The sequence below is a fragment of the Canis lupus genome, chromosome 1 (genome assembly GCF_003254725.2).
Source record: "Canis lupus dingo isolate Sandy chromosome 1, ASM325472v2, whole genome shotgun sequence".
In the NCBI taxonomy this organism is placed as follows: Eukaryota; Metazoa; Chordata; class Mammalia; order Carnivora; family Canidae; genus Canis; species Canis lupus.
The window spans coordinates 44,881,330-44,894,942 of NC_064243.1; the positions used below are offsets into that span (position 1 = coordinate 44,881,330).

The window sequence follows — 13,613 nt, forward strand, 5'->3', positions numbered from 1 at the left end:
GATGAGGTTCCTATTTCAGTATGAAAAGCTCTCTGGAATTACATGAGAAGCCTTGTTGGTGTCGCCTGGTGGTAGAACCTGAGTTTCCCTCACAACCTTGCCCAGCCATAAATCTGCTTTTGTGCAGTGCCTCTGTTATGCTTGCTGTCCCTATTCGACCCTGGTCATCTTCTCCCATCTGGCCTCATATTCCTCTTTATTTGCTCCTTCTGAGCAGCTGACCCAGGCCAGAGACAAAGCAGCCTTTCCTCCGCTGTAAACTTGCCGCTACATGGAAATGGACACTTTGGGAATCTAACTTATCAGTATAAGCCCGAGCTCAAGGCAAATGAAGGAAAGGCAAATCTTGAATTTCCCCCTGAAAGATGGTTCACTGTGGATTTCAGTAGGTCCCAGGGGCTGTTGGGATTGTAGTGACATTTGTGAATTCCTTCACACTTGACACTTCTGGGGTGGTAATTGATCACAGCTTTTTTTTTGTTTTGTTTTTAAAAAATATTTATTTATTTATTCATGAGAAACACATAGAGGCAGAGACACAGGCAGAAGGAGAAGCAGGCTCCCTGCAGGTAGCCCCATGCGGGACTCAATCCTGGATCTGGATCACGCCCTGAGCCGAATGCAGATGCTCAACTACTGAGCCACCCAGGTGTCCCTTGATCACAGTTTTAACAAGAAAAAGCATCATTCTTATTTGTGATTTCAGCTTAAAAAGCTACATGGCATGTTTATGATTGGGTATTGGAAGGGAATGCAGAAAGCAAAAGACAAGGACTTTTATTTTTCTTTTAGGTTCATGAGATTGTGGTCCATTTTAAAAATTGCAATATTTTATTACCCAATAAATAAAAGAATTATTATAAAAAAGTGTTTATGCAACATACAACATTTGCTAGGTACACACAATCTTTGCACCATATCCTTTATGATAGAATGACTTCATTAAATTCTCTGTCAATCAGCTGGGGGCCTGGATGCATATTAGCATACCTAATAACATAAACTGTAGGTTACCATACCTAATACATGTTACTACATGGTAGTATTCCTAATATGTATTAATACAGGTTAGTATACCTAATATGTATTTTTTCTGTCTAAAGAGACTGGGGGCTTTGAACTACTACTTCTCTTTTTTAAAAAAGTTCACAGGGTTCTGTTGTTTCAGTATTTTCAGTCCCCTCTCTGTCAACAAAGAAAATTTTTAACTTGAATACCGTAAACTTCCCTTAGAAAAGGAGTCAGAGGTGCTGAACACTTGGCCTATTTATTCTTTCTTCTCCAGACAAAAATTACAACTGAAGCATGACGGATAAGTGTCTGTTCAATTTGCCAAACTCCTGAGGGATCATTGTTTCCCTCAGAGATTACCCTTCTTGTCAATAAATTCCTCATAAATATTGAATAAATTCTTCTCGTTTAAGGCAGGTTTTATTTTGCCAGGATTGGCTGGAGATGTTAAACATCTGGTAAGCATTACCATATGCAACAATGCACATTGTTCTCTGCCCCCCACCCGTCCCCCATGTCATCTCCCTTTTGCTTTTCTCTAGGGAGTGTTGTGTTTGTTATCAAAAGGTCCTCGTGGGCATATCTGTATGTCTTTGGGCCAGACCCAGTTGCGAATGATTCCTGTTCTGTCTGTGGTCAAGTCAACCTTCTACCATGTGATGGTGGTTTCATTTAGTTCAACAGGTGTGTATTGAATGAGCCCTGAAGCTACAGGCCTTGGGTGGACAGTGTCTTGTAAAGGATAGGGTCCAGGGCTGTGTTTCTGAACTGTAGTATGACACAAAAATTAAGCTACTTCATTTCAAAGGTAGTAAGAGGAATTGAGCTTATAATCTGCTGCTGGGGATTCAGCTTCCACCCTGGAGCCATTCCGCAGCTTTGAATTCTGGCTCTTGTGTGTTCTTGGGCTGCTGACAAAGGGGGCCTCTTGGTGGAAGTTTTGTGGAGAACTTGACGCCAATGCTCTGTGGGCTGCTGTTCAGGCAGGTGTCTTTCAGATCAGAAGGGCCTGATGGAGCAGGTGGCCGTGGGCGAGTGACCCTGGAGCCTTTCACCTCTGGGGTCATCACTGGGTTTTGGTTTGGAGGAAAGTCATTAAGCACCGAGGCCAGATGCCTGGGTGGCTCAGTGGTTGAGCATCTGCCTTCGGCTCAGTGTGTGATCCCAGGATCCAGGATTGAGTCCCACATTGGGCTCCCTGCGGGGAGCCTGCTTCTCCCTCTGCCTGTGTCTCTGCCTCTCTCTCTCTCTCTCTCTCTCTCTCTCTGTCTTTCATGAATAAATAAATAAATCTTTAAAAAAAAAAAAAAAGCACCAAAGCTCCCTGCAATCAGCTAGTGGGAGAGGTCTCAGGGGTGGCACAGGAGCAACCCTGGCCACTTCTAGTTCCTTAAGTTAAGATGTAGCTGAGAAAATCCTGATCACTCAGATTTTGAGTTTTTAAAAGGTGTGGGTTCTTGGGGTGCCTGGGTATCTCAGTCGGTGAAGTGTCGGACTCTTGATTTTGGATCAGGTCATGATCTCAGAGTTGTGAGATCGAGCCCCATGTTGGGCTCTGAGCCGTGTAGGGAGCCTGGTCAGGATTTTCTCTCCCCTTCTCCCTCTGCCCCACCCCCCTTCAAAAAAAAAAAAAAAAAGCGTTCTTGTGATCCAGCTCTGGGGTCAGAGTGGTCACAGGGGCCATGTTTTAGTGGCATGTCAGCCAGTGGCTGTTCTCTCTTTTGTGTCAGTGCTTCATTAACTTTAAAAGTCACCATTGAAAATAAATAAAAGTCACCATTGAACCCTTCAAAGAAGCTATATGAATGGCCTGCAAGCACATAAAAGGGTGGTCAACATCACTAGTCATTAGAGAAATGCACCCTGAAACCGCACTAAAGTGTCATCTCATATTCATAGACGGCCACCACCAAAAAACCCAGATGACAGTGTGGAGAAATTGGAATCTATACGCTGTTGGTAAGGATGTTGAAGTGGTACAGCTGCTATGGAGAACAGTGTGGTGGTTCCTCAAAATATAAATGTAGAATTACCATATGAGCCAGCAATTCCACTTCTGGGTATATACCCCAAAGGACTGAGCAGGGTCTTGAGATGTTTGTATCAGCAGCATTATTCACAGTGGCCAGCAGGTGGAAAGCAATTGGAGAATCCACTGATGGATAAGTCGATGAACAAAATATGGTACATACATATAATAGAATATGACGCAGCTTTAAAAAGGAAGGAAGTTCTGACATAAGCTGTAACATGGATGAACCTTGAAGTCATTGTACTAAATGAAATACGGCCTTTACAAAAAGACAAATGCTGTGTGATTCTACTTACATGAGATACCTAGAGTATCAAATTCATGGAGACAGAAAGTAGAATGGTGGATGCCAGGGCTGAGAGGAGAGGACTGAGGAGTTGTTGTTGAGTTGTTTAATGGGTACAGAGGTTTAGTTTTGTGAGGTAAAGAAGTTTTGGAGATTGTGTAACAGCGCAAATGTATCTGACATTCACTGTATACGTCAAAATGGCTAAGATGGTAAGTTTTATGATATGCATATTTTAACACAGTTACAAATACAATTTTTTTTTTTTGAGTGGGTAAAAATCACAACTGAACCCACCCAGCTCTGCTCTCCTTGTCTTCAGAGAAAATTCAGGCTTTGTATTCTGGGGTTGAGCATGGCCAGTTGGCAGCTCTCCTAGCCTGTCATCTTACCCTCCAAGGTGGACCTCTTGCTCTGCTTCTTGTGCAGAAAGACCCAAACATATGCTGGAGGTAAACTTTTAATGGGGTCAACCTCTATAAGAGAAGTTATTTCATCCAAGGACTATTTCACTGTGATTCTACATTTTGGGTTTCGTTTGCCACTGAGTCAAAATAGAGAACAATATACTGTTGTCCTTTCGGGATGATGCTCCTGCGGTGGTGTCTGTGTGCAGAGTCTGCAAGTTATTTTCCTAATGGTGGTGACAGATGAGCCGTGACTCATGCCACTGCCTTCACCTGCCCTCCCCTGAAACAAAGGCATGCATTTGACTACAGACTGTGTGTTAATGGCCTTTACAAGATTGGATGGGCAGTTCTAGCTTCCTTTATATCTTCCAACACCTCTGATGAATCAGGCAGTTCACAGACATTTCATTTATTATTCTGACACTGATTCTGGACACTGATTGTTTCTTGGTATAATCTATACGAAACCTTTGTTTTTACCTCTTGGGAGCTTGGCGTAAAATGCTTGACGGTTTTCTGGTATTTCTGTTTTTCAGGCTCATTTCGTGGACTCACTTCCCCCTCTTGTGAACCATGCTGCCTTGTCCTAGGACCACGTAAAGTCTACTGACTGTTAGTCTCCCTCAGAGCACAGACTAGACTTCAGGTAAAGCCATCTCAATGAGTCGTGGTTCATGTCAAGTGGCAAGACTGTGAGGTAGTAAGTACGTTTGATTATTTGATCAGGTTATTTTGTTTTGTTTTGTTTAAAAATGTGCTTGCTAACTCCCACCAAAGAAAAGTCAATCCATTTGACTTTTGTTTTGTGGCTGTACATTCTTAGATGTCAAAGAATTAAAATTAAAAACCTACTAAATGTATTTTGAAATGGACCTGGAAACAGGACCTCCAACTTGCCTCAAACAGTGATCTATACTGGTTAGGATGAAAAACTCAAGGGGGAGGTTTTGGCTAAAATTTTGACTTGCATGTTTGGCTTAAGTAATAGACTTATTGAACAAAGTGGGGTTTTAAAAGGAATGAAAAGAATCTATTTTTTTTTTTCAGATATCCGCATTCTGAGAAGTCAGCTTCCATTTTTTTTCCCTCCCTATGTTCTAAAATGAGGACCCTTAAAGGCTTTAGAGAAGCCTTTTTTATTTTTATTACGTTTTATTAAGATGTCTTTCTTCCCCAAATGAGAGCTTTTATTCTCTACCCCCACCCCTGTTTTCATCTCAGCCTCATTTTGGGGGACTGGTTTTGTGGTGTTCCTACTCTGTGTGATATATATATATCAAAGCTCCTACAGAGTGTGGTACCCTGACCCATGTCATTAAAAATGTGATTTTGAGCAGTAGTCTCTTATACTGGGGTGTGGCATTAGCTCTTCCAGTAGTTTGTGTAGAATGAAAATCTTTCTCTGATCACTGGAAAATCAGACTATCGGAGTGCCAGAGCAAAGATGCTTTCCTCTCAAGTTTCTGTTCAAGAGTCATTTATTCAGAACCTCTCAGCACCAAGCCTGAAGGAGGCCTCAGCTTTAAGCTGGTTTTTATGCCTGTTCAACTTTTGGACTAATATCATGCAACCCATTATGTGTTTAAAGCAACTAGGGGATCCCTGGGTGGCGCAGCGGTTTGGCGCCTGCCTTTGGCCCAGGGCGCGATCCTGGAGACCCGGGATCGAATCCCACGTCGGGCTCCCGGTGCATGGAGCCTGCTTCTCCCTCTGCCTCTCTCTCTGTGACTATCATAAATAAATAAATAAAAATTAAAAAAAAAAAAATAAAGCAACTAGCACCTGGACATGAACCCGGTCTACTTGGTTGATGACCCGCATGGCACAGAGAGAGCCAATTCAGTAGGTCACTTCTGTCCCTACTTCTCTTGAGTTCCGTGAGACACAGAAAAGAAGTTGTTTGGTTCTTTTTGCCATGTGTGGAGCTTTTGTTTTGTTTTTAGGAAATTCCGTCCTGGGCAGCCCTGGTGGCTGAAGCGGTTTAGCACCGCCTTCAGCCCAGGGCGTGATCCTGGAGACCCGGGATCGAGTCCCACGTCGGGCTCCCTGCATGGAGCCTGCTTCTGCCTCTGTGTCTGTTCCTCTTTCTCTCTCTCTCTCGTGAATATATATATATATAAAGAAAGAAACTTCTGTCCTAATGGAATGTCACTTGGGTCATGTTTCTTACTGACGCTACTGTTCTTAATCTAGGTTAAAATGGGGAACTCCGAGAGCCAGTACACCCTTCAAGGATCTAAAAATCATTGCAACACGCTTGCCGGTGCTAAGCCGAAGCCTTGCTCCCTGAAAATCCGCAGCATTCACGCAAAGGATGACAAGTCGCTGCACGGGTGGGGTCACGGAAGCAGCGGAGCCGGCTACAAGTCCAGGTCCCTGGCCAGAAGCTGCCTTTCGCACTTTAAGAGCAGCCAGCCCTACGCCTCGAGACCCGGCGGGCCCGCGTGCAAAGGCCCCAAGGGCGGCGCGTCCGCCAAGCACAGGACGAGCGCCCCAGCCCCCGCCCCGGCCCCTGCCTCGGCCCCGGCCCCCGCCCCGGCCGCGGGCAACGGCTGCCACCGCGTGGGGCGCCAGCGCGCGGGCCCGGCCGACTGCAACGGGCACGTGGCCGCCCCGCGGCCGGCGGGCGAGGGCCGCGGGAGCCCCCGGGTGCTCATCAAGACGCTGGGGCGGCTGGACGGCTGCCTGCGGGTGGAGTTCCACAGCGGCGGCCCGCACGGCGCGGCGGCCCCGGGGGATGCGGGCGGCCCGGTGCGCCTGCTGCGCTACTCGCCCGCCCTGGGCCCCGGGCCCGGCTCGCCGCCCGACCCGCACTCGCGGCCGCGCTCCAGCAAGGGCAGCTCGCTGAGCTCCGAGTCGTCCTGGTACGACTCCCCCTGGGGCGCCGCGGGCGAGGAGGCGGGCGAGGAGGCCGGCGAGGCGGGGGAGGCGGGCGAGGCGGGCGAGGCCGGCGAGGCCGGCGAGGCCGGCGAGGCCGAGGGCCCCTGCCCGGCCGGCGCGCCCGCGGCCCCCAGGCCCCTGCAGCAGAGCTCGTCCCTGTCCTCGCTCCGGGAGCTCGGGCCCGGCGCCCGCCTGGCGCCCGCGGGCCTGCGGCTGCCCCACGACTTCGCGGGCGCGCACGCCGGCCTCAGCCACCGCGTGGCGTTCGCCTCGGACATGGACGTGCCGTCCTGGGTGGAGCGCCGGGACCCCGCGCCCTACGCGTCCCTCACGCTCCCCTGCCGCCGGCCCAAGGCCCTGACCGAGGACGCGGCCCGGAAGGACACGCTCAAGGCGCGCATGCGCCGCATCAGCGACTGGACCGGAAGCCTGTCCCGGAAGAAGAGGAAGCTGCAGGTGGGTGCGCGCGGCGGCCGGTCGGTCGTCACAGAGCGCGCGGGCCGTGGGCCGGGGCCGACGCCGCCTGCCGCAGCCCCTCCGCGCGCGTCCTGTGCGGGCGCCGCCCCCAGCAAGCACCGGGCTCCGGGGAGTGCCCCGACGAGCTGGCCGCCCGACAATTTCCCTAGAGCTTATTCTTTAAAAGCCTGAGCAAAAAGGAGAGGGGCTGTCGTTATTTTCGGGGATGAGGGGCCTTCCTGAACCTGATGCTACTTTGGGGAAATTAACTTTTTTTTTTGGAGACATCAAAAAAAAAAAGAAAGGTCTGTACAATGTACAATCTCACTGCCTTCTAAGGCGATGGCAAACACTTTTGAAGACCTCTTGCACCCGAGGACATGTGACAGCAACAATACGAGAGTGTCTGACCAAACAAGAGTCGTGCGGACGGTGATGCCTGTACACGACGATGATGTATAAAGTGGTAACGGGGGGAAGCGAAGTGGCTTCGTCGCCAGGAAGGGGGTTGCCTTTTTAGGCAACTCGCGGCAGCTGATAGGTTTTTAGCTCTTTGGCTCTTGACTTTTCTGTTTTGTTTGTTTCTGCTTTTAGTTATCTGTAGAAGGAAGAAAGCTTTTTCTTTTTCTTTCTTTTCTTTTTTTTTTCCCCTTAACTTGCACAATATGTCACGAGAACTTGAGCGGGCAGTTTGTCTCTACTAACACTGCACTGTATCCGCCATAGATAGGTAATTACAGAATTTTATAGTGATTTGGGGTGAAAAAGTATGACTTCCCTGAGTAGATTTGTTTCAGGCCTGTAAAACTGTTAGTTATTTCCTCCTTAGGCATGAGGTACACCACCACCACCTCTCCGATGTTGTGCTTTGTTGCCTTTGGCTCGCCCTTTACCCAGAGATCAAGAGCAGACGATCCCCATCCTGCTGCCCAACTCTTCACATCCCCACATGTAGTAATTTTCGGACTCCTTACTCATCACTTCTTTCTCTTAAACCACTGCCCGGTGGAAATTAGACCTTTTCTCACGGGTCCTGTGTCCCAGACATCTGACAGACGTTGATCCCTGATGGGGGAAAGTAGCTCCTGCTTTCTCTGAGGCTGCAGTCCCACACTGACCGCTTTCATGCCTCTGATTCACGTGTTTTCATGCTGACTCGTGTAGCCGTCGTTTTCTGTGACCCCGCGCTGATCCTGGCATTGAGCCAGTTATTGTACATCTCTTGTTTGTAGAGACTATGTTTCTCCTCTGTGTTTGTGGCCTGGCTTACACACCACTCTGCTGAGTGCGTTCAGGTTCAGTTGAGCTAACAGCTGACCAGTACCATGGTGTATTGACCATGTTCTGTCCCGTTCAGGCCCTCCTCACTGCCCCTGGGTGAGGTGACCGCCTTCAAGTCTGCATCATCCAGAGGCTTTGCTCTGGATGGTTTGTAAGCCTGTGGAATTAATAAGAGACTGCTTATACGATCAAAGAATCCGAATTTTGAAAGCTGGGGAGGACTTCCCCCTCATTTTAAAAATGAAGAAAGTAAGGCGTAAGGAATTTGAGAGTCCTCCCTGAAGGCGCGGGGCTGGTTGGTGGAGAAGCCAGGGCCAACACCATTTCTGCTAAACCTCGTACCTAAACATTTTCCACTTAGCCACATGGGCAGGATATTGTTGATAACTACGAAGAATTGCTTTGGGATTTTTGAATGTTAAACTGCTTTGGATTTTTTAAAAAGTGTCCTATGAAGGCAGCTTTTTAGTTTTGCTTATGTTGCCACAATTGATAATCTATAAATGTGAGCAAGATGAATTTTTCTGGTGAGTACGCCACTTTTGTTGGTCATTTTTTTTTTTCTCCCTCCTTTGAAATCCTTGCACAATTCATGGCAAAGATCAGGTTTAGATCCTTAAAAATGTAGTCAATGCATGGGAACAGAAATTCTGACTTTATAACATGGCTCCAAATGAATGCATATTCTCTCACACACACCCAAACTTCTGTCTGTCAGCAGGGTTAAGGTCCAGAAACCCCTTACCATGATGGACAGAGTTACTTGTTTTGACTTTTTAAAAAAATGATATAAAAAGAGCAACATTTTTTTTTTTTTTTTTCTTTAAGGGCTTTCAACCAGTAGGGTAAGTTAGGCCCTAAAAGCAGATACATTAGTAAGGAAAAATACACAACTGAAAAAGAATATGACACTAATCAGAGACAGAGAGAGAGAGACACAACATGTGCTAGCAAGTAGTGTGTGTTTGATGACAATAAACTCTTCATATCATTGGGCTGCACTGTAAGTCCTTGTTCCTGTCCTGGGTGAACTTTCAGTTCTGTCAGGGTGGGCTGGGTTATGCTGAAGTAATAAAAAGCTCTCAGATCTCTGAGGGTTAGCACAAGCAAAACTTCTTTCTTTCCCATGTTGTCACCCTGGTCTTCATTGTTCCTCTTTGGGACCGCAGGTCCACAGAGCAGTTCCATTTGGAATACCTCAAGCTGTGATAGCAGAAGGAGAAAGGAAATCATATGTTGGCTTTTTTTTTTTTTTTTTAAGATTTTATTTATTTATTCGAGAGAGAGAGAGAAAGAAAGAGAGGCAGAGACACAGGCAGAGGGGGAAGCAGGCTTCACGCAGGGAGCCCGACATGGGACTTGATCCTGGGTCTACAGGACCAGGTCCTGGGCCGAAGGCAGTGCTAAACTGCTGAGCCACCTGGGCTGCCCAGTGTGTTGGCTTTTAAAGCTTCCACATTTCACTTCTGTTCACATTTATTGGTCAAAGCAAGTCACATGGCCATGCCTAACTCTGAGGAAGAGGAGTGGGGGGAGGGGAGAAGGAATGGGGGAGGGCAGGCATCTTTGGTGGGTAGCATTGACAGAGGAGATTCAGGATGCAGAGATCCTGGCCTTTGGGCTCTCTGTCTTAATTCTAGACTTCACAGGCTCTCTGATGAAAGGCATGTGAAGAATTTCCAGGTGTGAATTTGGTATATTTTCCTAGAAAGTGAGGAATGGTGACGATTAGTTTTCTTTTAGCTCCCGAGAGTCACTGATGTCTCTTGAGTCCCTCTCTTATCTTTGCTGTAGGGCCCTGGTCCTGATGGTACGTTATCCATTGCTTATGATTATCCAGTTGCTGAGAAATGGAAATCAGACTGCTTTGTGTACGTGTGTGACCTGGTTCCTTAGTTTCACACCCATAGCATGCTGATCAAGAAATCTAGCTGAGCTGATTTAGGAATGGATGTCCATTCATTCATTCCTGTTACCCTGAAAATCAGTCACTGGCTATTAGGATTCTTGATAGAAAGCCTTAGAAATGTATTAGGAACTGGAAAAGTACACATCTATGTCTCAGAACCAGTTATAAATGCTAAAATGCAATGATTTCCCATTTCATACAGAGGAAAGTCTGTCATGCTCTGCTATGGTGGAACATTTAAAAGTCAACACTACAACTGGAAGACTCTCTTATGAGAAACACTGTCAGGAACGTTTTTAGGTCACATTTAAGTTTGGCACCTGAGCGTCTTTCTCTGGCAGGGTTTGGCTTGTTTTGAAACACTCCATTATAGCTCTTGCTGGGTATCAGAGGCATCCCAGTGTTTCGTGGCTATGAGTCAGAGTCATATTCATAGCTGAAATGATGTAAATGCTAGCTAAATGAGAAGTATTCCTTCACCTCTTAGGTGTTTTTGAAGAGCAATAAAATGACAATTAAAAATATCTTAAAACTTTTTTGAAAGGTTCTTCTCTAAGTGACTCACCACAGCTGGCTTATTTGCTCTGTTCTTGCATAAGCATATGTGTATAAATAAATATAACTATGGGACATAGTGTAAACACAAGTAGAAAATAATATTTTTGTTAGTAATAGCTGTGCTTGGGGCTCAGTTGTTTATTTCCCCTGGCTATTTGGAAGCACTCTCCAGTTGATGATTTTCCTACAAAAGATAGCAGATACTTGCTACTGGATTTCTGGATTGAGTTTCTGAAAGGGAAACCCCTCCACACAGCGCAATATTTAAAATATGGCCTTTGGTCAGTGGTCCTTGACTCAGTTTCCCCTCATTTTTACTTTAATGGGTAAAGCAATATAATGGAAAGCCCTCTAGCAGCTGAGTTGATAGATGTGTGTACTTAGCACCACTCTGCAGGCTTACCTTAATCTAAGCTCTAAATTTGGAATGTTAGTGTCTTTTGAGTCTTTAGTTAGGCTCACGTTCTGCTGAAAAATGTAGTAATTGATGTTTACCAGTGAATGGCCTATATGAGAGTTTTTTTTCTTAAATAAATAGATTTGTCTTCCTCTAAATGAGGAAACAGTCCATGTTTTCAGCTCTGTGCCTGGTCAGAGTGCTCACTGCATTGTAGTCTAATAGGGGGGCAACTATTATTATATGAATATTATTTTATTTAGAGCTGTTTGGGTCTGATTTTTATGTTGTAGTACACATTAAAGTTAAGAGTCATGTCCTTGGTATCCCCAATGCCTGGAATAAAATAGATGTTCGAATAAGAAGATATGAGTAAATGAATATATTTTACAGAAGAAATTCCCAAAATAAGTAAAAACAACAACAAAAAAACCCAAAACTACTTATGAAAAACAACAGTTACTAGCAAAAACTTCTTGTAGATCAAGAATCCCAGTCTGAGGTATATGGTTTTTACTATCTGAAGAAGGAAAATAAATGCTAGAGATCTTCAAGTCTTGGTTAAAGTAGAGGTAGGCAGAAGCTGGAGACCGTGTTTTGGGCAGACGAAAAGTGTGCATAACGACACCTAACAACATCCCGGTGCCTATTCCTTACCCATCTTGACCCTGGAGCTAGAGATTTTCTGCCTTAACTTTAAAAGGATCCGGGTGGAAGACAGACTGCAAGGAGTCTTCCTTCCAGGAAGACACCGATTATTCATAGTTAGCAAAGAAATGTCAGCCTAGAAAACCTTCACTGATGTGTTTTAAATATACTAGCTAATTTTTTTTTTTTTTAACTAGCTAATTTCTTGATGCTCAACATTGGTTAGATTAAGGAGAGTCAGTAGTATTTTGTTTATGTCTGTAAGCATTGACTCCACTGGATGTCAGTTGTGTTGGGCAACAACACTTTCTACAGTTCTTTCTGGTTTGGTGACTTGATGATGGAAGATGCATTTCTGTTAAAGGATTTTGCTTTGCGGCAGCAGCATTAGCAAACAACAGACGACACGTTTGCAGTGTTGGGGAAGGGATGCTTTGTGTGTCCATAACCTCTGATGGGTGCTCGTCTGCCTTGCTTACAGGAGCCAAGGTCCAAGGAAGGCAGTGACTACTTCGACAGCCGCTCAGATGGACTGAACGCAGACCTGCAGGGGCCCTTCCAGGTGTCTGCTTCCCTGTGGCCAGCAGGCTCAGCTCAGATCCTGTCTCAGAGAAGTGAATCCGCTCATGCAATTGGCAGCGATCCCCTCCAGCAGAACATTTATGAGAATTTCATGCGGGAGTTGGAAATGAGTAGGACTAATACGGAGAATGTAGAAACGTCCACAGACACTGCAGACTCCAGCAGCGGGTCACTCAGCTCTTTGGAGCAACTTGATCTGCTCTTTGAGAAGGAACAAGGGGTGGTCCGAAAAGCTGGATGGCTGTTCTTCAAACCCCTCGTCACTTTGCAGAAGGAAAGGAAGCTCGAATTGGTGGCCCGGAGGAAGTGGAAACAGTACTGGGTAACCCTGAAAGGTAAGTGCCCTGCTGACTCAGGAGGGCCCCTGGAATCATTGGGCCGAGCTGTCCTCTCTCCTAGGAAGCACCAGTCAGTCTGGTGTTAATTTGTGTCAGTGTGAAGGGATTTGATACACAGTCTCCCAGCCTGCTTTTCTACAGATACTTTCTCAAACCTAGATAATATGGCTTGCATAATATTCAGATATATTATTTATACTAATACAAAGTGATGGAATTCCATAGATACAGCTTATTATTTTATAGTAGGTATTTCCACACCATTCTTAATACTTTCCCTGCATCTGGGGGTAAAAATATTCCAAATAAGTAACCAAATGTAGATCCTGAGTATTGTATTCTGCACACATTCAGAACTCCAGAGAAGAATCCTCCTCAGCTTGTATGACTAAGAACATCTGGATTATTTGATTTGTGTCCTCTAACCTTTATAAACTAAGAAAGTCTAATTGTGATCATCACAAACAAATGCCCCCCTTTTTCTTCACATAAAGGAAATAGGAGTAAGGGTTTGTTTTGTTAAGATGCTGCAAGTTTCTTGTAAGCATTGCCATTTAAAAATTCTAATTGCCTTGCTCATTGCGGATGTATAGATTTGAAGTGATCTAAGTGTCCTGAGGAATAGCGAGGCTCTGAGTCAGTACAGTGTGGATTTATACAGATGTAAAGATGGTTTACACAGATGCAAACAGGAAGAGCCTCACAGCCTCTGGCACTTCTGCACAACCGTCTTGTGACTCCGTCAGAGGAACTGAGTGTGGTGTTCAAAGCCAAGCTTCCCTCATTATCGGGCGACAGCCTTCTCTATCCTGAGAGAAAGCAGAA

At 45.8% G+C, this 13,613-nt stretch overlaps 1 protein-coding gene across 2 annotated transcripts in view; it reads left to right on the plus strand.

The window, feature by feature from the left end:
• Positions 1–13,613, plus strand: part of TIAM2 (TIAM Rac1 associated GEF 2) — a 130,707-nt gene that overhangs the window by 20,192 nt on the left and 96,902 nt on the right. Inside the window, exons 2-5 of one of the 2 annotated variants that reach the window (XM_049113827.1) lie at positions 4,276–4,385; positions 5,933–6,625; positions 6,695–7,075; positions 12,350–12,785. In XM_049113827.1, the coding sequence (XP_048969784.1) occupies positions 5,939–6,625; positions 6,695–7,075; positions 12,350–12,785 (1,504 nt within the window). In that variant the 5' untranslated portion in view covers positions 4,276–4,385; positions 5,933–5,938. Of the gene's footprint in view, positions 1–4,275; positions 4,386–5,932; positions 6,626–6,694; positions 7,076–7,197; positions 7,532–12,349; positions 12,786–13,613 lie in introns of those variants that run through there. The other variant, XM_025422592.3, reaches the window with a different exon arrangement.